Raw genomic sequence first — 26,350 nt, forward strand, 5'->3', positions numbered from 1 at the left:
CCAATCTTCATATGCTTACATTGATTTACGTTTTGTGAATATTGTTTCTTTACTAACAGCATTGTAGAATTTTCGCACGGAAGTTTTAATGACAGCTATCATAAAATGCCATAAGTAAGGATACGATGTCCACAAAATAATGTACTCTCAAAAACATGGGTTTTGAGGCACAATTTGCTGGCATGGCATACCAGAAAACCCACGCCATTCATATCAGTGCATTACCCCATAAACAATAATGTCACAGACGCTACAGTTTTGACTTTATGCACTAGGAGCGCTGCTTTCACGTCACACAAAGAGATGGCCCGTGAGCTTAAAGAATTATGTGAATCAGGCTCACGGGTCACCAAATGTTGCCTGTGCTTGAGTTACACCATCTTGTTGAAACCGAACTTCTTCAGCATTCACACAATCCAGTTCAGATCACAAAACACCCCTTATGATATTGCAGTAGCATTCACCGTACACTGTCAGTGCACTTCCGGCGCTGTCTTCGAAGAAGTACGGCCCAATTACACACTCGGCCCAAATGCCGCACCACACTGTCAGTCACTGAGGACGTAACAGATTCTCTGTAATTACTCGTACTTTTTTCTGTGACCTAAATCCTGCAATTTTGTTTGTTTATGAATCTGTGCAACAGAAGATGCACCTCATCTGTGAAGGTTATTTTCTGCCCACTCTTTGTATCATAAGCACCCAGTGGACAAATGACCGGAGCTTTTCGTGATCGTCTGGCTTCAGTTCTCGGGTCAGTTGGATTTTATAGACCCAGCAGTGTAGATCACCTTTCAGAACTTGTTGCAACTGTTGTAAATGTCGGCAAATGTATTCACCAGACTTACAGCCACATCATCTCTCACGATGGCAATGTTTTCCACTAAACCACTAACACAAGCCCACCCTGTAGGTTTAATGTCTACTACTAAACTGGTTTCCTGGAATTTAGCAAACGGTCTAAACACAGTTGACATATTCAATGCATTCAACCCATTTGTAATGAGTGTTATCTGTGACAACATGCTGTTCGGTCATGAAGCACTTCATTACTAACCAAAACAAATAAAAACTGTAAAAATGTTCAGCACTGCTATCTTATTCAAACAGCAATAGTGGTCATTTTAAAAGCTGACTTCTTTACAGAGTCTAATAATAATAATAATAATAATAATAATAATAGCAACAACAACAAGCAGATCCCACCTCAGTTACTTTATTTGCTTAGAAACTTTACATGTAGAAGTGGTGATATTCTTCAAATATTTTTAATCCAGTGTTGTGAAAATTTGTTTTTCATAAAACGTGAAACCCTAATGCAAAAACAATGCAGAGTGCCATCTTGTACGAAGTTGGTGCAATCAATTGATTCCAAATTTGGATGAACATTCAGTTTTCACATCTAATGGTACCATTTCTGTATTTCACAAAGAAACATGAAGGCACAAACTTTGCATATAGGACTTTACAAATGAATCACATTCAACAACTATCATAAGAGCTTCACATCAGCAAATTCTAAGATCATGTTGTTCAACTATATCTGTTGTTCCCACATAGTGATTTGTGAAGATGGAAAAAATCGAGATTCGAGCAGGGATTAAGTATTTCGTAAATAAAAGTACGAAAGCAAAGGACATTCATGCCAATTTCCAGAATACACTGGGGAACTCTGCTCCTTCATATTCAGCTCCTGCCAAGTGGACAAATGAATTTAAATTTGGTCGGGAGGGCTTATATGATGATCCACACAGTGGTTGGCCAATATGTGTCACTACTCCAAAAATCATTGCAAAAGTTTACAAAATGGTCATGGAGGATCGCCGACTGAAAGTGCATGAAATTGCTCACGCATGCCAGATGTCGCCTGAAAGGGTATATTACATTTTAACTGAAGAATTAGAAACAAAAAAATTATCTGCAATATGGGTGCCGCAACTCTTGACGTTGGATCAAAAACGCATGAGAATGGACATATCGGAACAACACGAACTAAGGTATGAATTGTTGCCACACCTGCCTTATTCACCTGATATGGCTGCTCAGACTTCCATCTCTACCCAAAACTGAAAATTTTTCTTAGTGGATGAAGATTCACTTTAAGCGAAAAATTGATAGCCAGAGTTGACAACTATTTTGCAGGCCTTGAGGAAACTTACTTTCGAGATGGGATCAAAGCACTGGAACATCACTGGACCAAGTGCATTAATCTACAAGGAGATTACATTGAAAAATTAAAAATATTTCAGTGATTTAAGTACTTTTTTTCTATTCCATTACAACAACTCTTCAAACCACCCTCATATGTTACCTTCTTTAAGCTTTAATATGTCATCTTCCTTCATCTTTGAAATTTCTTTTTGCTTATCATGGATGCAACTTTTATCACAGACCCAGCACACTACCTGATGGGAGCAAAGTGACTGTAATGCAACAAAACTCTCTTTTTATCTCTTGTCCTTAATGTCACATTATAACAGTGTCAAGTTCAGTTTCAGCTTCTTAGCACGTATAAAAGTAACGCACTACGCAGGTACAGCTCACAGTTCCTGCACTGAAGAAGGCCGTTCCATTTACCAATCGAAACTACGGTGCCAGGATTCTCTAAAACAGGGCTTCCCAACGTGTGGTCCGCAGACCCCTTAGGAGTCCGCCGGCTCTTTCTAGGGGGTCCGCGGTCACCTTTCACCAAATCATGTAAAATAATGAGTAAAATTATCGAATAAAAATGTGGAAATCAAATTCATCACAAATTTTTTTTTTTTTTTTGTGTGTGAAAAACATGTGTACTTTTATGTCAGGTCGTATTCCCAAGCAGCCTTTCGGTTCCTAAGTGAGAACGCATACACAGTTTAGTGTCTGAGAATGCGGCTTCTCTGGTCAACTGTTTCGCAACAATACGGGGGTCGTTTGTGTGCCGGCTCACGGCGCTAGATGCGCTGAAACCTTTTACGCGTGCGCGGAGCGAGCTTTGTCGACCAATCACAGCACTCGCTGACGTATGCAGCCCCAGGCATCATTAACTGTTAAACTTGCTTTGTCAGTGCACTACCTATTTCATAAATCGATTTTTGGCCTGTGGAAGCCAGGATAATTGAAGAAGGGTGCAGTTTCTCCATCACCTTCACAACAAGGGAAGTTTCCGGTGGAAATGAATGAGGAGGGAGGACGACCAAAGGAAGAACAATCACAAGAAGCTCCACAGCCGGATTTATTATGTGAAAACGCTGCAAGTACTTCATTGGTTGCAATGTCTTGTGGAAGTGGACTAACCAAGAAGTGTAAGTACAACGAAAGCTATTTAAAAATGGGCTTTATGGAGACAAAGGAGGGTAAAGCTCAGTGTGTAATTTGTGCGCGAGTTCTTCCGAACAGTTCAATGGTTCCAGTTAAATTGCACCATCATTTTGAAGGTACTCGCCCAGATTTCCAGGCTAAAGACATCGATTTTTTCAAAAGGAAGAGTGCTGAACTAGCTGCATCTCAGTATTGCATGAAAACTCATGCAAAAACAGTTAATGAAAATTCATTAAAAGCTTCTTTCTTGATCAGTTATCGAGTGGCAAAAACAGGCAAAGCTCATACCATTGCAGAGAATCTCATAAATCCGTTTGTTAATGATATTGTTTCTCGCATGCTAGACGAAAAGGCAGTAAAGCTTGTATCTTCGGTGCCATTGTCAAACAATACTGGCAAGAGACGCATTGTTGAAATGTCAAATGATGTGAAAGACACTATTGTTTCTTGCATCCAACACAATTCATTTTCTCTGGAGATAGATGAATCCACTGATGTTGCAGGATTAGCGATTTTATTGGCTTTTGTCCATTATGAATATTCTGGATGTTTTGAGGAGGACCTCTTATTGTGCAGACCACTACCTGCCAACACAACAGGTGCTGAAATATTCCGTCTATTGGACAATTTTTTAAGGACTAACGAAGTTTATGGTCTAATTGCATAGATGTGTGCACAGATGGTGCAAAAGCTATGACAGGTCCTACAGTAGGAGCAATAACGAAAATAAAAGAAAATGCCAAGAATTGCAGCAGTAGTCATTGTGCTCTCCACAGTTACACTTTAGCTATGAAACAAATGCCTGTTTCATTCAAGAAAGTTTTAGACAAATGCATTCAAATCATTAACTACATAAAATCAAGGCCGTTGAAGTCAAGACGCTTCACAATACTGTGTGAAGATATGGGAAGCCTTCATCGTTCCCTGCTTCTCCACGCAGAAGAGAGGTGGCTCTCATGTGGGAATGCACTCTCTCGGTTGTACGAATTAAGATTGGAAGTCTTAGCTTTCCTTTTGGAGCATAACACCAAATTAGCAGACCTTATTAATGACAAAAATTGGCAGTGTATACTTGCATATTTATCAGATATTTTCTTCAAAATGAACGAAATGAATATTTCACTCCAAGGGCAAAGTGAAACAAACATCACTGCTATCGACAAAGTTCGAGCATTCAAGAGGAAAATCAATTTTTGGACGGAGAGTGTCGAGGAGGGGGAGGTCAAGTGTTTTCCTCTTCTCCAGGAGTTTTTGAAAAACAAAACATTGGGGCTTGGGAAGAATTAGTTTCAGCAAATCCTGGAACATCTCCGAAGCTTGATGTCAATGTTGGAGCATTATTTCTCAAGAGATGAAGATGAGAAGCTGCAGAAATACGAATGGGTGGTCAAGCCATTCACTGTATCCAAAAAGCCGAACATTCTATCATCAAATGAGTATGAGTTGTTGATAGAAATTGCCACAGAGCCTACCTTGAAATCAAGTTTTGACATTGACTGTTACTCACACTTTTGGATCCGTTTGGATAACAAGAAATACTATCCCCTTGTTGAAAAGGCAAAACGTGTACTTCTTCCGTTTGCCACAACATACATGTGTGAATCTGGATTCTCGATCTATGCTGCCCACAAAACTAAGTACCGAAGCTGTCTAGATGCGGAACCAGACATCGTCTCCAGTTGTCAAGAATTGAACCCAACTTTTCAAAATTGTGTCAGCAGAAGCACCCTCAACAATAACATTAGGATTCCATTATTACTCCTACAGACTCATCTATAGTAAAGAAGAAAGCATTTTTCTTCGTAGATGCTCAGTGAACGTACCTGAACTATAACTCTGTAGGAATTTTGTTTCTGTCTTCTATCATTTACAAAGTAATTATTAATTGAATTCTATTGGCATTGATATTTTTGTTACAAAAATTAAAATGATCTCTAAAGCTAATTTCTTTTCTTTACAATATATTCCGTCCTCTCAGTTAAAAATATGGCCTGCCTATACTTATGTACAATTACTTGCTATTACTCTGACTCTATATTGTGGCAAGTGGCTGCAAGCGTAAACAAATGAGCACTTTTCACGTGCCACCTTGTAAAAGGTAAACCTCCTCTGCCAGAATGGTTTCCTTTGATAAAAAAAGTCTTACGTTCTGTGAAATGCTTTGTCTTCTTATATCGAAATAAGAGAGTCCGTTTGTTTGTTTTCCTAATTTGTTTACAGTCGAGGCGGACTCCCTTGATATAGTGTCCAAGTAGTAGTTGAAGTTGTCAGCTGTGGCTTAACTGTTGCCACGCCGCCTGCCAGTTGCCAGCTACCAACTGACAGTACATTGTTGCAACGCCGCCTGCCAGCTGCCGGCTACGGACTGACAGCTGCCGTTCAGTAGATACGCAAAGACGTAAAAATAACTAGACTTTCCGAGCTGTTTACATGGTCACGAAAATCGATTGTGGAACTGGAAAACGGCTTTATAAAAGCAGATTTCCAGAATCGATTTTGAAGTGTTTACCTGACCAACCAAAAGCAGAACTGGGACATCGGCTTACAAAATCCGGTTTTGGAAATGCATGTAAACTGGGTGAATGTATTCCGACACATTGCATAACAGATGTCACAAAAGTCCTTTAAAGGCAATTCCTTGGCCTCTTTTCTTTCTTGATGTGTTTGTATCCCTAATCATGGGTCTGCCTCTTTTCTTCACAGCTGCACGGAATGGCCGCGCAGTCTAAGGCGTCATGTCGTCGTGGATTGCGCGGCTGCTCCTGCTAGAGGTTCGAGTCCTCCCTCGGGCGTGTGTGTGTGTGTGTGTGTGTGTGTGTGTTGTCCTTAGCGGAAGTTAAACTTAGATTAATAGTGTGCAAGACTAGGGTCCCATAGACTTTACATACATTTGAACATTTTTCTTCGGATGCCACGAAAAACCACACACACACACACACACACACACACACACACACACACACACACACACGACTGTTACGAAATATGCATGCTCCTTATACAACAGTAGCCAAACAGCGGAAGTGAGCAGACCACAAGTGGCAGCTTGTCAACAGTGAACAGTTTGGACGTGACGTTGATTGCTCTTAGAGGAAGGCAGCTCCCAAGTGTGAAATGTCAATTAGCAAGTAATTTTAAAGAGGCTATAGTGTGTTGAACAAAGGGAGTAAATCCACTAGTAAGTGTCTGGATACAGTTCCCATGGGTTTCGCTCTGAAATTTAAAGATACTGTGCTCTTGACTGACTAGGGGTCCGCCATGCATTTTCGACTGAAGAAGGGGTCCGCCAGCTGAAAAGGTTTGGAAGCCCTGCTCTAAAACATCTTTCCTTTTCATAATCAGTTACTAAAAATCACCAAAAGCTAAATCCAAGATAGGATCTATAGGTAGCACGCTTAGCTACCAAACTATAATTTCCCAAAACTTTAGCATAAAGAAATTTAAATAAAAACGACACAATTGGAGAGATCCTTAATGTAGTGTACCACTTTAAGGTAAGATCAGACTCCAAATTTTCAAAAAAATAGATAATTTAGTTTTTTTCTGCTATATAAATACTTGGACTTTCCTGGAGACGTTGGAGCATAATTTTTGAAAAACTTCCGTTTAAATGTATTGTTAATTTTTTAACTTTTACTTGACACATCGCAATGTCTCCTTTGATTTTGTCGTCCTCTCAGATCTGTATTCAAATCTCAGAAATACATGCCCTACAAGGCTGTGGTTTTCTTCTTTCTCGTTGACATTGTTTACCATGGGTTGGCTGCACTGATTATTTAATATTCCTTGCCCATACACTTGGATATCTTTGAAAACAAGGGAAATGTTTACATGTTTGGAAGTTTGCTGTGTTTGTAGTGAAAATGTTGTGCGTTGTTGCTCTTATTAAAATGACATATCCAAAAGGTATCTCCAAGACACGCCACAACAAAGGAAATAGGTACTATAGGACTTCACCAATTGTGAATAATATGAATTGAATCAAAATAATAGTTTAAAGGCTAGAAGACTGTTGGCACTCTCCCCAGTGCATCATAAAGAAAATTGCTAGCTCAGTGTGATGGAGATGCATTAACTGTCCATGAATGCAGTGGTGTGAATATAATTATAGATTTGAATATTTTAACAGCAGTGTTGAAAGAGACTTTAGCATGCAAGTTACGTGGTGGAGATATAGTGATTTCAGAATATGTGACTGCTAGGAATGGAAACTTAAAATTATATGCAAACATTGTGGTGTTGAAAAATCATTTCTAATTTATGCCAAATTTCAAGAATACAATGGCAGAGCCATAAGAGAAAACCCACATGATTTGGAAAGCACGAAAAGAGCAGTGTGGGCAACATACTTTCACAGGCTGTCCACAGACACTAACCCTGTACATAGCTTGTGCCCACCTGCACCAGATACACGATGCAAGTATCGAAAAGCATAGGCAGCAGGAAAATTAAATGCATTTAAACATTCAATACCTGAAGCAGTAATGGAGGCCATTAAGCCTATATTTAGAGACTTAGCACATCCAGACTTGCTAAAGAAATGCCTCCATGGGAGGACACAGAATACTAATGAGGCACTTAACAATATTGTGTGGACACGGATTCCAAAAAATGTGTTTAAAGACTAGGTGTGTGAGATGCGGCTATTTCTTTCAATGATGGGAGTTATGGGATATTAAAAGTCCTGGATCAGCTGGCAATAAATATAGGGCAGAATACGGCAACTACATTGGAAGCTATGGACTGATTAAGAGTGCGCAAAGTTGAAATTACTGCTCAGCAAATGACCAAGGAGGCAAGAAAGAAGAGAAGAATGAAGACTTTAGGTGAAGAAGAAGGATCAGATTATGCAGCAGGCTGCCTTTAGCCAGCTTTTTAAGAAGAAAGGTATGTTTCTATAGACTTCTTATTTAAACATAAATTTTCTCAAAACTGTAAATTTTCATGCAAAACACCCATTTTCTCATGAAGCAATAATCATATAAACATAAAATTTATGGGGATTGTTTACAAAGAGGAGGTGATAATATGGGTCTACAATCAGTGTTTTGAGGGTTATATAAATGATGCTGTGTTGTATAAAACACAATAGTTTACTCAAATAAACAGGCATATTTATAAAACATTATATCTCTATTTCCACTAAGTGTACTTTTTCCATTCTAGATCAGGGAACTAAATACATTCAGATAATCAATTGGTAAAAATTTGGTGGTGATATCTTCAATAGTTTTAGAAATAATGGGTTAAAAGTTGAAAGAATTTAGCATTGACGGCATAGGGGGTCTGATCTCACCTTAACTGAAGATTTTTTTAATACACACATGTAAATGTGAAAATCGCAGATGGTATATAGCATATTAGCTTCACTGCATTCTTAATGTTTTCCGTGTTTTCAGTACTGAAATTGAGATTGTTTCTCACATTTTCAACCCAAGGCCCTGACGAGTTTACGTGAAAAAAGAGTCATGTGCTGTGGTTAACTGATGCAAACAAATATAGTACGTATTGTGTTAATTTGAGTGTTCGCTAAGCTTAACATGTTGTATTTCATGGTTTTTGTATTTATACAAGGGTGGGAACTTTAATAGTGGCAACTATTTATTTACAGCTCGTACAAAATAGATACGTGTTTCAGAGTTTAATTTACCTTCAAAGTAGTCACCAGCATTGTGGATAACCTGTTGCCAGTGATGTGGAAATCATAGGAAACTGTTAGCAGTGCCAGTTGTGTTGACAGCTCGAGCGGCACAGTCTATTGCCCAAATTTGTAGCAGTTCTGAAGTGAATGGCGTGAAGTGTTTCCTTCAGTTTAGAAATCGAGCCGAACTCACGAGGGCTTAAGTCAGGGGAGTGCAGTAGGAGGTATAGCACTTAGCGGCCCCATCAGTCAAACAAATCAGTAACAGCTTGCACTGTACGTGCTTGAGCATTGTCCAGAAAAATGATGGTCAGGTCCTGCATGAAAGTGTCATCACTTCGGTCTCTATGCTGTTCATTTTTGGAACACAACCTACGACCAGCTTAGAGACAGAAGTGATGACACTTTCTGCAGGACCTGACCATCATTTTGCAGGACAATACTCAAGCACGTACAGTGTAAGCTGTTACTGATTTGTTTGACTGATGGGGCTGCTAAGTGCTATACCACCTACTGCACTCCCCTGACTTGAGCCCTCGTGAGTTCAACTATATTTCTAAACTGAAGGAAACACTTCACGGCATTCACTTCAAATTCACTACAAATTTGTTGGGCAATAGACCGCGCTACTCGAACTGTCAACACAACTGGAACTGCTAAGAGTATCCCACAACTTCCACATAACAGGAAATGGGTTATACACAATGCTGAAGACTACTTTGAAGGTCAGTAAAACTTTGAAACACGTATCTATTTTGTACGAGCTGTAAATAAATAGTTGCCACTATTAAAGTTCCAACCCATGTACTTGCTTCTTACAAAAATATGCATTTTAAGTGTACACAACATAAAATATCTTTACAAAATGTGTAAATTTTAGTACAGTTTGTTATGCTAATGAGTACTGAAATGTGATGTAAGTTGGCTAAATGTGATACTAATTTGTATTGTGTTCACAAACTCAGGGTATGCGTAGTTACAATAAAACAAAACTCACAAAACTCGGGCACAATACATTCGCAAAAAGAAACTTGCAAATAAGACACTTCATCCTGGAACTGGAGGTAACGACACACATTTTGCATCCTTAGTTCTTGTAATCAGTGAACCACGAGCTACTACTAAGCAAACTGGAAACTTACAATATAAATGCCACATCCATACAACTACTGATAATTTATCTAAGCAATCGTAAGCAGTGTACAAAGCTGAGTTAAAAAATTAATGGTCAGATCAAACATTTCCAATCCAGCTATGAAACAGTAAAACAAGGCGTACCTCAGGGCTCCGTATTGGACCCCTTCCTTTTCCTGGTCTACATTAATGATTTAGAGGCACCTCTGTACTCCCAAGTAGTAAGTTATGCAGATGATACCTCACTTTTGTTCTTTTGCAGACAAACTAATGGCTTGACATTGGCTGCAACTGATGGCTTAAGTCAAATAACTACTTACTTCCATGATCAAGGTCTAAAAGTCAATATTAGCAGATCCCAGCTATTACCATTTAAACCTGGTAATTCATACCAAACCTGTATTTATACTATAAGTGGCATCAACAAAGTAGACACTAACAAATGTATATTTTTGGGGATATACCTAGACGAAAATCTTAGATAGGTAGAACATATCAATGTTGTATGCAATAAAATCAACAGTTCACTGCACTTAATTAGCAAACTATCAAAATTAATCTCTGACCAAACATTAAAAACTGATTATTATGGGACTATATTTGCATATATTAATTATGCAATAGAGGTATGGGGATGCGCTGCAGAAAAGAGCAACCAGGACCATGCATCAACTAGGATACAGAGATTCATGTAGGGAAACCTTTGTACAACATAAATATCTAACAGTATACTTCTTGTATCTGTACAAATTAATAACATTCTCTGTGGGCCATAAAAATAATGAAGCTAAGAGCTCTGTTGTGCATACCCATAACACAAGACAAAAAGGCTGCTTCTTCAGAGAAACAGGACTAAACTAAAGACAACAGATCATAGTCCTTGGATAAATGGCCACATACGGTTTAACAAACTGCCAAGTGCTATAAGATGCCACAGAGGTAAAGTATTCAAAAGGGAATTAAAATCATTCTTAACTCTCAAATGTTTGTACTCACTGAATGAATACTGATATTACAATGTAGCTATTCTTAAATGTAGGCCTAACTCTCCTATCTATACGATGTACGATTCTGAGGTGATTGTAATATATATTATTTTTGTAACAACTTGCTTGTAAATTCAGATACCTATACTATGTAACAACTGTATGTTGCATTCTGAAGTACTGTACCATATATTGCCAAGTGTGTCACCTTTAAGTGGCTTCTTGTAAATGTGAATTGCAAATTCCTACTGTTTGTATAAAAATTGTATAAAAATGCTATGACATTTGCAAAAGTCACCAGTTGGTGACTATATGCAAAAAAAAGACAATAAATAAATAAATAAATAATCATTCGTAAACTCATGCTCGGTGGAAGCACTTTTGCTACTGTATTAGAGAGCACTCAACTGAGACATTCACAAACTTAGCATGCTTTTCCTACAGGGAGTAGAAATGCCAATGACAGAAACAAAGAAAGGATCTTTTACATTATCAAAGCTTTAACATTAAATGTGGTGTCAATTAACAATGCATCACAGCATAATAAAGATATACAGAGACAGGGCATTGAGAACTCACCCAGATAGCCACGTGCATTAAAGCGCCGCTTCCGGAACAGTGAGGGGTGCTGCCCCCAGACTGAATATGCCTCGCAGATTAACGATGAAGGTCAGTGTGTCGACCAGGCTGGGTTTGGCTTTTAGGGCATGCCCCACATCCCACTAGATAAATATTGGACTAGTACCCACCCAAGTCCCATGTAGTTACACAATTTGCAAACCCATGTGTCACACAATTCGCAAACATTTTGAAAATGTTCTCTCACTTTTGCACGAATAACGCTATATGCAGGCAGCTGGGTTACACGTAATCCGCCCCTGGGGATAATGGGGTGGCAACAGGAAGGACATTATGCCAGCCCTTATACATCTACATCTACAGAATTACTCCACAATTTACAAATTAAGTGCCTGGGAGAGGTTTCGAATCACCTTGGAGCTATTTCTCTACGGTTCCACTCTCGAACGGTACACGGGAAAAACAAACACTTAAATATTTCCGTGGAAGCTCTGATTTCTCTTATTTTATTATGATGATCATCTCTCCCTATGTAAATGGGCAGCAACAATATTTTCACACTACGAGGAGAAAGTTGGTGACTAAAATTTCACGAGAAGATCTTGCCGCAAGGGAAAATGTCTGTTTTAATGACTGGCACCCCATACATGTACCATATCCATGACACTCTCTTCCCTATTTCGAAATGATACAAAACGAACTACACTTCTTTGGACTTCCTTCGATTTCCTCTGTCCATCCCACTGATGTGGCTCCCATACTGCACATTAATAGCCCAGAAAATGTTCTGCCAATAAACTGCAGCCTTTGGTTTGATTTCCCAAGAACATTATCTACATGATCATTCCAATTTAAGTTGTTCGCAACTGTAATTCCTAATTATTTAGTGAATCGACAGTCTGCAGATTTGCACGATTTATCATGTAACTGAAATTTAGCAGATTCCTTTTAGTACTTGTACAGATGACTTTAAACTTTTCATTGTTTAGAGTGAACTAGCACTTTTCGTAGCATACTGATATCTTGGCTAAATCATTTTTCAATTGGTTTTGATCATCTGATGACTTCACAAGGCAGTAAATGATATCATCATCTGCAAGCAAACTAAGTAGGCTGCTCAAATTGTCTCCAAAATCGTTTATGTAGATCAGGAACAGCCTATAACACTTGCTTGGGGAACACCAGATATTACTTCTCATGTAGCAGAGGTGCTGAGTCACATATAGGCACAACAAAAAGACTGTCGGACACTAAGCTTTTCACCAAAAAAATCACACAAATGTGCCAGTAAAATTTTAAGCAATGACATAAATGTCTGCTCTTCTGGGCTCAAAATTCTTCTAAGTGGCTGGCCCTCCAAGTGTTAAGCTTTAAATGAGAATCAAATGCTCTGTGATTTAAGAAATTCAAAGCACGCTCGCACATGTAACAAAATCCACGTTGGGTAAAATGAAACCACCAATCGCAATATTTTCCCGCGACCTGTTAGAATTCGGTTCAGCAGTTGTCAGAGAGTGCCAGAAAACGGCGTTACCGTGCGTGCGCACCTACGATGATGAAGGTAGCCCACATGTTTCTACATAGAAAGCATTAGGAGATCTTACATTATGTCATAAACAAAACAGGACATCAGAGGATACTCCAAGAGCATCGGAATTTTGTAAACCATACTAAAATGCGTCATTTGGCTTACAGGGCATATTCATACGTCCATATTCACAAAGAAGTAGGCCCCAACCTGTTATTAGACTTTTCAGTGTGGCTTTCAGGATGCAAATTTTCTTGGAGTATCAGTACTGTTGTTATCTTATGTTTAGTTCTTTATTATGACATAATGCCATATGTCCGAGGAGATAAAAATGTGCACTTGAAATTCCGCAAACAGTTGACACTAGCCAATACTGTTTCAAATAAATTTACTGCCTCTGCGGAAAAGATTAATTAAAGCTAGCTTTTTTTTTTAGCAAATCAACAAAAATAACTTCATTGTCCTGCAAGGCAATTTATACCTGACTGCCACAAACCTGAAAATAAAATTAAATCAGAAAACTGAAACCAATAACACATTTTAGCCTTCCATAATTATATGAATGTATTTTAATTCACTTTATAGTTCCCAGCCACAGAAATACATTTTGTTTTCATTTGGCTTGAGGGATGTAAACAAAGAGAAAACAGTAAATTCACCAAACGTGAAACCGTTCACAAGGAGAATACTACTCATCCCATTACAACTCACACTACTGTTGGCAGACGCTTGTGTGTGCACTGTGTTTTGTTGTTCTAAATGGTGCATTTCCTTTGTAACTTAAGTTTGGGTTTTTTTCCCCCTTTGTTTATGTTTTATTGCTGCAGCATTATTTTGGAGTAGTGGGCTAAAGTAAAATTCTTTGTTAGAGTAACAGTTCTTCCTGTCAAAACCACAAAAATGTGACTGAAAACTAAAACAATGAAAATTTCTGGAATTTTAAAAAATTCCCGGGTTTTTCCCAGTTTTCTCCCGAATGAAAAAATTCTCGAATTTCTCCTGGTTGTCCCGGGGCGTATACACCCTGACTAAACAGCACAAAATTATTTAGTAAAACAACTATCATATGTGGTGACTTTAACATAGATTTCAACAAGAACTCAAAAGACAAATTAAACAGTGACACCTTATTAAAGACTTATAACATCCACACAACCATTAAATCCCTGACCAGAGTCACCAAATCATCTAGTAGCACTATAGATCAGACAGTAATAAATACAGGTAAATATTTATACGAAACTGGAAACATGAATACAGGTTTCTGTGATCATTATGCACAATTTATTGGATTCCCAATAGAGACCACTGGCAATACTGAACCACAAATAATAAGAAAATGTAGAAATTTTAACAAGCAAAACTTGGAACATCTCAGGCACTCACTAAATATCTTGTGCTGAAAAGAGGAGACTTTATGAAAATTTCAAAACACAAAATGTTACTGAAGAATTTCTGGTGTATTTCAAAAATTATAAGAGAGTATTTCACAAAGTTATAGAAGAAGCTAAAACAATGGCAAATGATAACCACATAATAACGGCCAGGAACAAAACGAAAGCCATATGGAAGAGAGTCAAACAGCAACTAGGTGAGTGCCCCCCCCCCCCCCCCCAAAAAAAAGGTAAGCCTCCAGCTAGACCAAGATGGCAAACAAATTACAAATCCAGAAGTAGCCAGTGACTCTAATACATATTTTCAAACATTAGCAAACAATCATTCTTTGGTACAAAATCCTCTAATACAAATTTTAACAGACTACCAGCAAATCTAAATAGAAACCCTGACTCCCTATTTCTGCCCCCAACCAATCCTAAAGAAATTTTACTAGCAAAGAAATTTTACTAGCAATTAGTACATTAAGAGCAAAATTTTCAACAGGTATGGATGTGATTCCTATATGTCATTAAAAATGCAGGTGATCTCATTGCCGTTCCATTAGCCCAACTTTTCAACTATCCATTCCTTCCTGCTTAAAGATAGTGATATTCAAGCCAATGTTCAAAAATGGTAAGAAAGACAACATAACTAATTACAGGGCTATTGCTTTGCTATCAGTATTTTTGAAAATACCACATAAAATTTTTCATAAGAAGTTGTTAGATTTCCTAGAAAAGTGCACCATATTATCCACAGTCCAATATACTTTCCGGAAGGGCCAATCAACAGAAACAGCAATATTTGAATTTGTGAGTGAAGTGCTCCAAAAACTTGATAGCGGAGGAAAAGCAACTGGCATATGTCTTGATCTGTTTAAGGTCTCTGACATCATGGACCACATCCTACTGCTGCACAAACTTGATAATATTGGTATCAGAGCTACACCTGACAACTGGCTTAGGTCATATCTTATTGGCTGGAAGCAAGTAGTACTAATAGAATTTCAAGAAGATAATAAATCAACCATACACTATTCCGATCACAATGAAGTATGGATGGTAAACCATAGGCCTCAGTATCGTGCCTCAACCTGTTTCTAATATATGTAAATGACGTAGCATTAACTGAACAGTGTCATAGCACTATCCAGTACACAGATGACAGAAGTGTTCTAAACTGATTCAGCCAAAACAAACTAATAATAAATAAAAGTAAAACAATAGTATTAAATTTTCATAATATCAAGAGAAACAGCAAAGAGGATATAAACAATGCAGATATCAAACACAGATATTGTAAGAGTAGTGAATACAAAATTTTTGGGGACCTGGCTCTAAGTTAAATTTAAATAGGATGCTGACATTGATAGTATATTTAAGAGGCTAAGTACCATGTGCTATTTAATGAATGTGTTTGAAAACTGTTGTAATAAGAACTGTTTAATGACTGTGAATTCCACTAATATACACTCTATTCTGAAGTACTGGATTACTTCTGCGGTAACTCGCCATCCTACCTAAAACTCTTCATTACGCAAGAAGGATAGTGAGAATCTTTGCTGGAATAAAAAAGAACAAACCCTGCAAACCACTATTTAAAAGGATGGGATTCTTCCTCTTCCACATATATACATCTCTGAAAGTCCAATGTTTATCAATAAATACGCAATAACAAATCCGAGTGTCGTTCTCAAAAATGAAAATCTGCATCAACACAACACAAGACAGAAAACTGACTGTCACATGCTCCAAATAAAAACTGATTTGTGCCAAAAATGAACATTACACTATGGTAAAATTAATTACAATATGTTGCCAAAAGAAATTACAGTAATAAATTACCCAAAAAAAAATTAAAGCAATGTTAAAAGAATATCTATTAATGTATTGCTTCTATAGTCTGGAAGAGTTCCTCTAAAATCTTTGAGAGCTTAAAGAAGTTAATGTTACATGTATAAGCCACATTCTTTATCACTAACAAAAATATTGTGTAAATGTAACTATCTACATGTAGTGTGCAAAGATTGCTATCATTAACATTAGTTCATTTGTATTTTAGTTGTAATTTTCTAGCTAAAGTGATTTAATTATAAGTCAGAGTTTAAAGAAATGGATTCGTTATTGTAAAAATGAAGATATATCTGGAAAATGGAAAATCTAGGATGGAATGTAACAATATTATAAAAAGGATAGTTGCTACTCAACATATAACAGAGGTGCTGAGTCACAGACAGGCAAAACAAAAAGACTGTCGGAAAGTAAGCTTTCGGCCAACAAGGCCTTTATCAAATTTAGACACACACGCACACACCATTTGTGTGTGTGTGTGTGTGTGTGTGTGTTTGACAAAGGCCTTGTTGGCTAAATTTTACTTTCTGACAGTCTTTTTGTTGTGCCTGTCTGTGACTCTCAGCGTTTCCACTATATGATAAGTAGCAACTATCCTTTTCCTAATATTGAAGATAAATTTGCATTGACCTGTCCAATATCTGCTGCGCAGTACTGTACAAGTAAGATTTACTGGCCCAAATAAATACAACACAATATAAAAGTACATTAAAAACTCAGAAATCACAAAGACAGGCATCTCGCAACAGTGGTTTAAACCAACTCTTTCTGAAGAAACAGTTGAATTTTCCTCCATGGACAACCACTTTACTGCCAGGAACTATTATCAGACAACTATGTCTGGGATGTCATGGTAACCTCCAATGGCTGCCAAGGTGTCCGGACCTAATGCCCTGTGATGTCTTCTTCTGGGGGCAGTCTAAAGAGGAAGTTTATCATATAAAACGAAAAATTCTTAATTAAATTTAGGAGCAAATTCGCCAAGTGTTTGGAAATATATCACCAATTATCTGTACAAGTCTATCGAAAACATCCATATCCGTTTACAGAAAACGATAGATAATGGTGGTGATTATGTTGAATTTTAGCAATGTGCAACATTTCTACAAATTTAAGGGGGGTAGGACGTCAAACAGGCCGACTTGGAGCAGGAGAGGCATCACAGGACATTTTAATTTACACTGTCTATACTTTTACAAGTAAATTCATAAAACTTTGTCAGCATGACCAGGAAGGATTCAGGATTCACACTCATAGCACCGGAAGTTCAAAAACATAACAAAATAATTTTTTTTACATGCGAAATTTCATCATTTTTTCAGTTACTATTGGCTGCATTTGTTGCTATAGGTACACTTTACTTCATAAGTAAGAGAGACTGATGAATTTTGCACAGCATACAAACCATACTTACAGGTGTCTGAAACTCTAGAATCTATTTAATTTATGAAAAAATGAATGAGCTGTTACGTTTTAAACTTTATGTTTAGAAAAAAAAATCAAATTTTGTAGTTAATTATCTCAATTTTTACCACAGTTTTTAATAGATTTGGAAAATTCTAGAGTTTCATACACCTGTAAGTATGGTTTGTATGCTATGCAAAATTCATCAAAGAATCTCTCTTACTTGTGAAGAAAAATGTACCTATAGCAACAAATGCAGCCAACAGTAAGTGAGAAAATGATGAAATTTCATATCTAAAAAAAATTATTTTGTTATGTTTTTCCACTTCCACTGCTATAAGCGTGAATCCTGAATCCTTCCTGGTCATGCTGACAAAGTTTTATGAATTTATTTGTAAAAATATAGACAGTAGAAAATAAAATGTCCTGTGGTGCCTCTCCTGCTCCAAGTTCGCCCATTTGACATCCTACCCCCCTTAAGGAACAAATTTTTTTTTTTTTTGTTTTTCATGGAAATTGGTTAAGTATTAAAAACTGTGAACTGCGTTGTGAATAGTGTCAGAGCAAAGAAGTAATACATAAAAATGTCATGTCTGATGCTGAAAGTTTTACTGCAAAAAAGTTTTACAGAGGTTTCAATTACTTCTAAGGCTTACTGAAAGTTACTGAGTGTTCTCATTCTCTAATACTGGGTGAATATAGTCTAGGTATTTGTGCGCCACTTGTTACACCGCCTCATGAGAAACACACAGGTTCTAACCCTTGATACTTGCCTTACTGTGTTCAACTTTTAACACAAGATTACAATTAATAGATTACAACTGCATTTTCAGTTTTAAAATTCAGTGAATATATATGCAAAGTATTGAAAACCAAATTTTTGTTGCTCCTGGAAATTGCTATCTAAGCCACCTGCAACTGACCCAGAGTTCCTGTATAGCAGTTAAATAATATAGCCAATGTTATAACCTGATGAGCAACTTTTCCATTTTCAGATCCATTTATACATTTACAACAAGGAGGATGTTAAAAGACAGAAGAAGAAGATTTACACACTAACACATTATTTCCAAAGTTCAATACACAAAGTAATCTGTCCTCCAGTGATACCACTACTCTTGTTAGGACAAGCGAAAACGACACTGATCCGAGATGAAATTTCTACCCCTTTTTCTGTTGAGAATCATTGGAACTGAGTTTTTGTCTAGGGTGATACAGGGGGGGGGGGGGGGGGGATGTAGTTACTACTTTGTAGGTAACACACTATGTCAAGATTCTAAAGCACTAAATAATAATAGAATAACTAAATAATGCTATTTAAAGTTACCTGGTCTTCTTCAATGCCTAAAGGGTCAGTTTCCTCCTGAGCACTATTTCCAAATGACCAGTCCTACAAAGAAAATGAAGACAGTGATAAGTTATACGGAGACAGGAGCACTGAAACAAATTTTTCCCAAACTAAAAATTACAGGGGCAAGATGATTTTTTAGCCTGGTTGTCTCTTTACTACTACTACTACTACTACTACTACTAGGAGGATGGCTACTCAAACTTGGAAGAAAAATTTCCTGTGAATTCCAGGTGTGAGGAGGAAAATGCTGCCAAGAACCTCCTGATAAATTAAGGGGGGGGGGGGGGGGGGGGTAGTATAACACAATAACAATCTTGCTTTCTGTCCTCTCAGCTGAGATAAGCAATAGTTTTAAGCACAGTTGTTAAAATACATAATTTATATGGAATAGTATCCACACAAGTATAAAACTCAATAAAATTGTATTTTAATGCTAGGTTAAAAACACAGAATTCCCCAAGATTTTATGAAATTTCTTAAGTTCCCTGATTTTACCAGGTAAACTGTAATTCTCTGAGAATTCCCGGTTAACCAGAAGAACTGTCACCCTGACTAGCAGTAGCACTGGTAGTAGTATGCTTTTTAAAGTAGTCATGCTTTTGTGTGTATTGTTTTTGCCACAGATCATAATTATGAATCGCTGATATGTGGAATGCATCTCTCTACAAGTGTAATACACTTTGTCTACAAAAAAGCCTGGCAACAAATTGCTGTTTACAACATCATCTTTTACATTTATTTTTTGAACACACACACAAAATCATCATACATTCCATTCAAATGTATTAACTGAAATACTGTGCAATTATAAAATTATTTGTTTTGGAAGGTACGTCGCCAAAAGAAATGTGTCCAGTTTCGGTTAAGGTTTACAAAAATTATTTTCCTTCACTGTCAACAGTTAAGACATTCCTTTTTTCTGACGACTGCACGGACAGTGCAGTAGACAGTGGGCAGCGAGTGCTCCATTGTCTGTAGAAGCGGATGCAACGTCACCCGCCTGCTACTGCAGTACTAAACATAAAATACGTGCAAATAAATTTTTTACTCATCTGTGTCATGCAAGGACATGCTGGAACTGTCCCCCCCCCCACCCCCCCCCCAACCCCCCGCCTCTGTTTCCATTCATTTTTGACATCTATTCAAGAAATTATTCATCACACAATGTAAGTCTCTTTGAGAAATTGAATTAACTGACTCAAGAACATTATCAACAAGTTCCTGTAAAGTGTGCGAATTTATTGTGTGCACTTTACCACTTTATCCTTTCGTGCTCCCCACAAACAGAAATCGTATGGGATTAAACCGTAACTTCGAGTGGGCCAGATACGGCAGTTAATGATTCTCGTGGAACATATTGTGAACTGTGTGCAACGAAACATTGGCATTACAAGTGAATCCTATTGAAAAATTCACTCAATACGTTAAAAAATGGTTGTAAATGTTTGCACATATCTCTCACTCTTAACCGTGCCATTAAAAAGAATTGGGCCTATTATTCTGTCACCACCAACTGTGCACTCCTATTTTCTGATCATGAAGGAATTCCTCGTGAAGTAGAATAGGTGTATCGGCACTCCAATGTCGACAGTTTTAGGAATTAACATACCGCTGTAAATAGCATCGAGCCTCACCTGAAAACAGAATGAAGTAAGGATCCATTTCACCTTCCTGCACTTGTTTCATAATCTGCTCACAAAACCTAACCCTGTGGGTGGGGTCACCAGGTTTAAATTCTTGCACTACTTTTACTTTATAGGGCCTTAGCCCAAATAACTCAGCACATCATTGTACAGAGGTGTAACAAATTTGCGTCTGCTGTCAAATACATCTGAGGGGCTTTTTGGGAGAATTTTCCAGACAGTATCCAACGTCCCCAAGATGAGCTTCTGTGAGGACTGTAAGTCATCATTTACATTTCTTGTCATGTGCACTTACTGTTTCACAAAATTTATTCAGCAATTTGTGAATTGCATAATGACTCTGAATTGGAACACCTGGAAACTTCTGTCCAAACAATCTCTGGGCAGTACGAGCAGACCCTGAACGCACATACGAATTGTAAATAAACACTTGTAGAATGGAATAATTCGGTCTTGCCATTGTGACGTTTGCAGACTTCAAAGTTACACTCGTGGTGTTTGTTTCGCTCTTCAAATGACACTGGTTGAAAAATCCCACAGTGAGACATTAACGGAGGGACGTGGGATGCATTCGACTGGCATGCGTGACAGGTGACTGGCAAACACAGCCCTGTACATGCAGTCGTCAGATGAAAGGTGCAACATGTAGACTGCATCCATAAGTATAGAAAAGAATAGTATGGTGAATTTTGCACAAATAATAATCTACCTGAAACCATTGTGGAAGACAGGTGCCACATTTGGTTAAGTCATGGCCAAAAGCAAAAGCAAAAGCAAAAATGAACTGCTCAACAATTTTGGTAAATTTTCAGAAAAATCCAATGGATTTTGTGTGCCAACATGTCTGTGTGGACTGTGATATAATTGGATGCATGACTGGGAAGAGTAGGGAAGCCAATTATCAACCATTAAATGTTTAAGACAATGCCAAACACTTTCAGGATAATAGATTTATCACTTCAAATGAACAGAAACCAAACAGTTACCAAATGCTCCAGGGCCCCATCACCAAGACTGGCAATAATGATTATTACATGTTGGGAACATTATTTTCTGGGAGTGTAGTTTAACATGTCATTTCAGCAGAATAGCATGTAACCCACATCTATATAGCCGACGCACGACAGCTGCCACATTTGACACAATTGAAACCGTGTAGTACAGGGTGGTTACGATGAAACTTTCCAGAAAGTACAAGTGACTGTAGGACAACAAAGCTATGTGGAAACATTTGTAAGGACGTGCAGAAGAGAAATAACAAATAAACCATTGAAAGAAACTTGTTAATGACCACACGAGAGAGTAACACTTGTTAGCTGCTTACTATGTCTACAGTCCAGGTTACAAATGTTTCAATGTGACGACCATCCGCATCCGTCGACAGCCTCGAACTGCAGTGGAGATACTGTTTTGCAACTGTTCGCAGCACTTTTCGAAAAGTGGACGGAGCAATGTTCGGCTGTCGTAAGGCATTTCGTGCGCTGCTCGAAGACTGCACGCTGCGTCCAGCATTCTCAGCCGTGGCAACAGTAACTTGTGATGTACTTTCACAACAGTTCTAGGATTTACAGTAGCCCAAATTCTGCAGCTGTGGGTGCTGGCACAACCCTCAGAGTGTGAAATGGGCTTCGTCAGTCAAACACGTAAACAACCAGTCGTCATCTCCCCCATCTGTTTTGAAGTGCCGACGTCACAAAAGCTCTCTGCCTCACAAAACCGGTGGTTAACAGTTCACGTTGACAGTGGCTTTTGTACGGATAGCACTGGAGGGCAGGCCTTGATGCTGTATGACAGTGTCGCTCAGAATGCCGTCGTGACGTGTGACTTCACGAGCATTGGGTGTGGAGATGGACCCACCAAAGCCTCCATTTCTTCCTGAGCTGTCTCAGCAGCAGCAGCACTTGTGTCTGGTTGCCCACTACGGGGCCGATCATCCGAACAATCCACGGCTTCAAACTTTGTGGCCATTTTCTCACAGCCACACTTGTCACCAGACCTTTATCAATTTGCATACCCTTCTTATGGCAATAGGGTTGTAAAGCTGCAGTAGCAGTGTGGTGTCACCGCTAGACACCACACTTGCTAGGTGGTAACTTAAATCGGCCGCGGTCCTGTAGTACATGTCGGACCCGCGTGTCGCCACTGTGTAATCGCAATCCTAGCGCCACCACATGGCAGGTCACAAGACACGGACTAGACCTCGCCCCAGTTGTACGGACGACATAGCTTGCGACCAGACCTACCAAGTCTTCCTCTCATTTGCCGAGAGACTGATAGAATAGCCTTCAGCTTATTCCATAGCTACTACCCAGCAAGGCGCCATTTGTATCAGTGCTTATAGCTTACTACTATTCAAGAGATGTATTCCAACAAGAGAATAAAGTTAAGTATATTATTCCAGCTACGTACTTTTCTTCTTATTCATTAATAAGTCTCATGTTCCAGTACTTCACGCCCGTCTGCGTTAGTTTAGCGTGCACTTTCAGCCACTTCGATCTACAAGGTGTTGGCCCCGCTGCCGACACATCACATGGCGACGAGGGAAAGTGTTTTTTCTGCTTTGGACTGATTTGTTCTTTTTCCCTTTTTGTGCTCTGATTTGCTTGTGTCATGGCTTCGCCACAATCTCCAGATGTACTGTCCGAATTTTTTCGCTTGCAGAATCAGCAGACGCAGGCGTTATTGGAAGCCCTTGGACAGCTCGTCCAGGGTCAACGTGCGCTGCAAACCGATGCGGCAGCCGCCGCTTCATCGCTACCGCAGCCACACAACGCTGTCGCACCGCCATTTAGGCCCTTTGAGGCCGAGTGCGAAACCTGGACTGAGTGGGCCAGCCAGTTCCAGTTTCATCTCGCCGCGTACAGAATACAAGGTAAAGAGCGGCAGCCGTTTTTGCTTTCTTGTGTCGGTGTGTCTACCTACCGTGTGATAGTGAAATTGTTTCCCCGACGCGACGTAGCAACTCTGACCTACGAGGAAATTTTGTCGGCTTTAGATGCCTATTTCAAAGAAACAGTAAATGTAGTTGCAAAACGGTATACGTTCTTTCGTACAAAACGTACGGCCGGTCAGACTCATAGGGAGTGGGTTGCAACTTTGCAAGGACTTACTAGAGACTGTGCGTTTGCCTGTGAATGTGGCCTCCCATATTCAGATACTATGGTGCGTGATGCAATAGCACAGAACGTTTCTGATGTTCGCATACGGGAACAGATTTTGAAACTCGTAAATCCCTCCCTTCAACAAGTGATAGACATATTGGATAGGCAAGACACACTTGACTTTGCTCAGGACTCATTTGAAACTTCGCCAGCAGTGTGTCACATTAATCGGCCCGCCGGGCCCGCTGCACGGGACGCTAAGCGGCCCTCGCGCCCGTCGCAGCCTCGCTCGCAAACACGTGCGCCGCGTAAGCAAGCAACTGCAGTGAAATCATGCCCGCGGTGTGCAACTAGACATTCGCGTGAAAATTGCCCGTCACGCCAAGCTATTTGCTTTTACTGTCAAAAGAAAGGACATGTACAAAGTGTTTGCCAGAAAAAGCTTAGATCAGACAATCGCAATAATTCCAGGCCTTTTGCTTCGCGCCGGAATCGAACCCAGGACAATCAGGCTCGTGGACCTTCGCCCATGGACATTAATGTAGTTCATTCCCACCCGTCCAGTGACACTTTAGCTAACAGTGACTGTGTTCGTCCCACCCAAAGTGTGTGTCGACGTCGCAGGAAATCCCGTAAAGTCGCAAGTGCTTCTGTACCTGTATCAGTTCAAATTGCACTTGACAGTCGCTCTTGTCGTCAGCAGGACAATAAACTTTTTGTGGACTTAGACTTTGAAGGCAAAGTGATCCCATTCCAGCTCGATACCGGAGCTGCAGTTTCATTGATTAATCACGACACGTACAAACAACTGGGCCAACCGCCATTGCGTGCCGCAAATGTTAAGTTACATGGTTACTCGGGACAGCAGATCCCTGTGTTAGGACAGTGCAGCCTTCTTGCAACATACAAGGGACAAACAGAACTTGTGTCATTTTACGTTCTTCGTTCTACTTCTAGTGCAGTGAACTTGTTTGGTTTAGACTTGTTTCAATTGTTTAATATGTCTATAGTAAATCAGGTCCTATCAGTGAATCAGACTGTGCCTTCCGCCAGTGTTTCTAGTCTTTGTGAAGAATTTGCAGACATTTTTGCACCGGGCCTTGGTTGCGCTAAGAACTATGCGGCACATTTGGAATTGAAAGACAACGCGCAACCGAAATTTTTCAGAGCGCGCAATGTTCCCCACGCATTGCGTGATGAGGTCGCAAGAACATTGGCCGAGTTAGAATCTCAAGGTGTAATTGAACGTGTGCAGGCTTCTCTCTGGGCCTCACCCTTAGTAATTTTGCCAAAACCTTCCGGAAAATTGAGACTTTGTGTGGACTTCAAGGCCACTGTGAATCCACAACTTGTGACTGCTACTTTTCCTTTGCCCCGCCCGGAAGATCTTTTTGACAAACTGTGCCCGGGAAAATATTTTTCCAAATTGGACCTAGCAGATGCGTACTTGCAGATACCTGTGGACGAAGACTCCCAGCGCGTCTTGGTGGTAAACACGCATCTTGGCTTGTATCGCTTCAAAAGACTGCCATTCGGGTGTGCATCCGCCCCTGCATTGTTTCAGCAATATTTACAAACTGTGTGTGCGTCGGTCCCTACTGCTGCGAACTATCTGGACGATATTGTGATCTCAGGACAGACAGAAGCCCAACATTTGCAAAATCTCCGAACATTATTTCAGGTATTGCGTCAGAATGGTCTTCGCTTGAGAAAGGACAAATGTGTGTTCTTTGCTCGGGACTTACCCTACCTGGGGCATGTCATAAATGCCCAAGGTATACATCCGAGTCCAGAGCACCTCCGTGCCATACAGGACTTACCTGCTCCGCAGAATTTGAAACAGCTACAGAGTGTGTTGGGTAAAATAAATTATTATCATAAATTTTTGCGCAATGCTTCTTCCATTTCAGCTCCGCTTCATCGCTTACGCCGTAAAGGTGTTCCGTTCGTCTGGACGACGGAATGCGAACGCGCCTTTCGCCAGTTGAAATCGGCGTTACTTTCAAATACTTGCCTTACGCCATTCGATCCCCGAAAACCCCTTTTGTTGATGGTAGATGCATCGGATTTCGGGATCGGTGCGGTGCTTGCACACAAAGATGGCTCGCATGATCGCCCTATTGCCTTTGCGTCAAAATTGCTCTCATCTGCGCAAAGAAATTATTCACAAATAGAGAAAGAAGCTTTAGCTCTCGTGTTTGGTGTTACCAAGTTCCATGACTTCTTGTATGGTCGTCACTTTACCATCATCACGGACCACAAACCTTTGACATCGCTTTTTCATCCGACCAAGCCTGTACCTCCACGTACAGCGCAGAAATTCATTCGCTGGTCACTGTTTCTCTCGCAGTACCGCTACGCTATCTTGTATCGGTCCACTGCTAAGCACGGGAACGCTGATGCGTTGTCCCGTTTGCCTGTTGCTGAGGATAAAGCATTCGATTCTTCCGAACTTGCTT

The 26,350-nt window shown here is 39.4% G+C and overlaps 1 protein-coding gene across 3 annotated transcripts in view; it reads right to left on the reverse strand.

Annotated features, from left to right (window-relative positions):
• Nucleotides 1–26,350, reverse strand: part of LOC126213592 (uncharacterized) — a 313,729-nt gene that overhangs the window by 227,614 nt on the left and 59,765 nt on the right. For all 3 annotated transcript variants that reach the window (XM_049941451.1, XM_049941452.1, XM_049941450.1), the window contains exon 4: nt 19,124–19,186. In XM_049941451.1, coding sequence (XP_049797408.1) covers nt 19,124–19,186 — 63 coding nt within the window. The remainder of the gene's footprint in view (nt 1–19,123; nt 19,187–26,350) is intronic.

Source organism: Schistocerca nitens, chromosome 11 (assembly GCF_023898315.1).
Source record: "Schistocerca nitens isolate TAMUIC-IGC-003100 chromosome 11, iqSchNite1.1, whole genome shotgun sequence".
NCBI classification, from domain to species: domain Eukaryota; kingdom Metazoa; phylum Arthropoda; class Insecta; order Orthoptera; family Acrididae; genus Schistocerca; species Schistocerca nitens.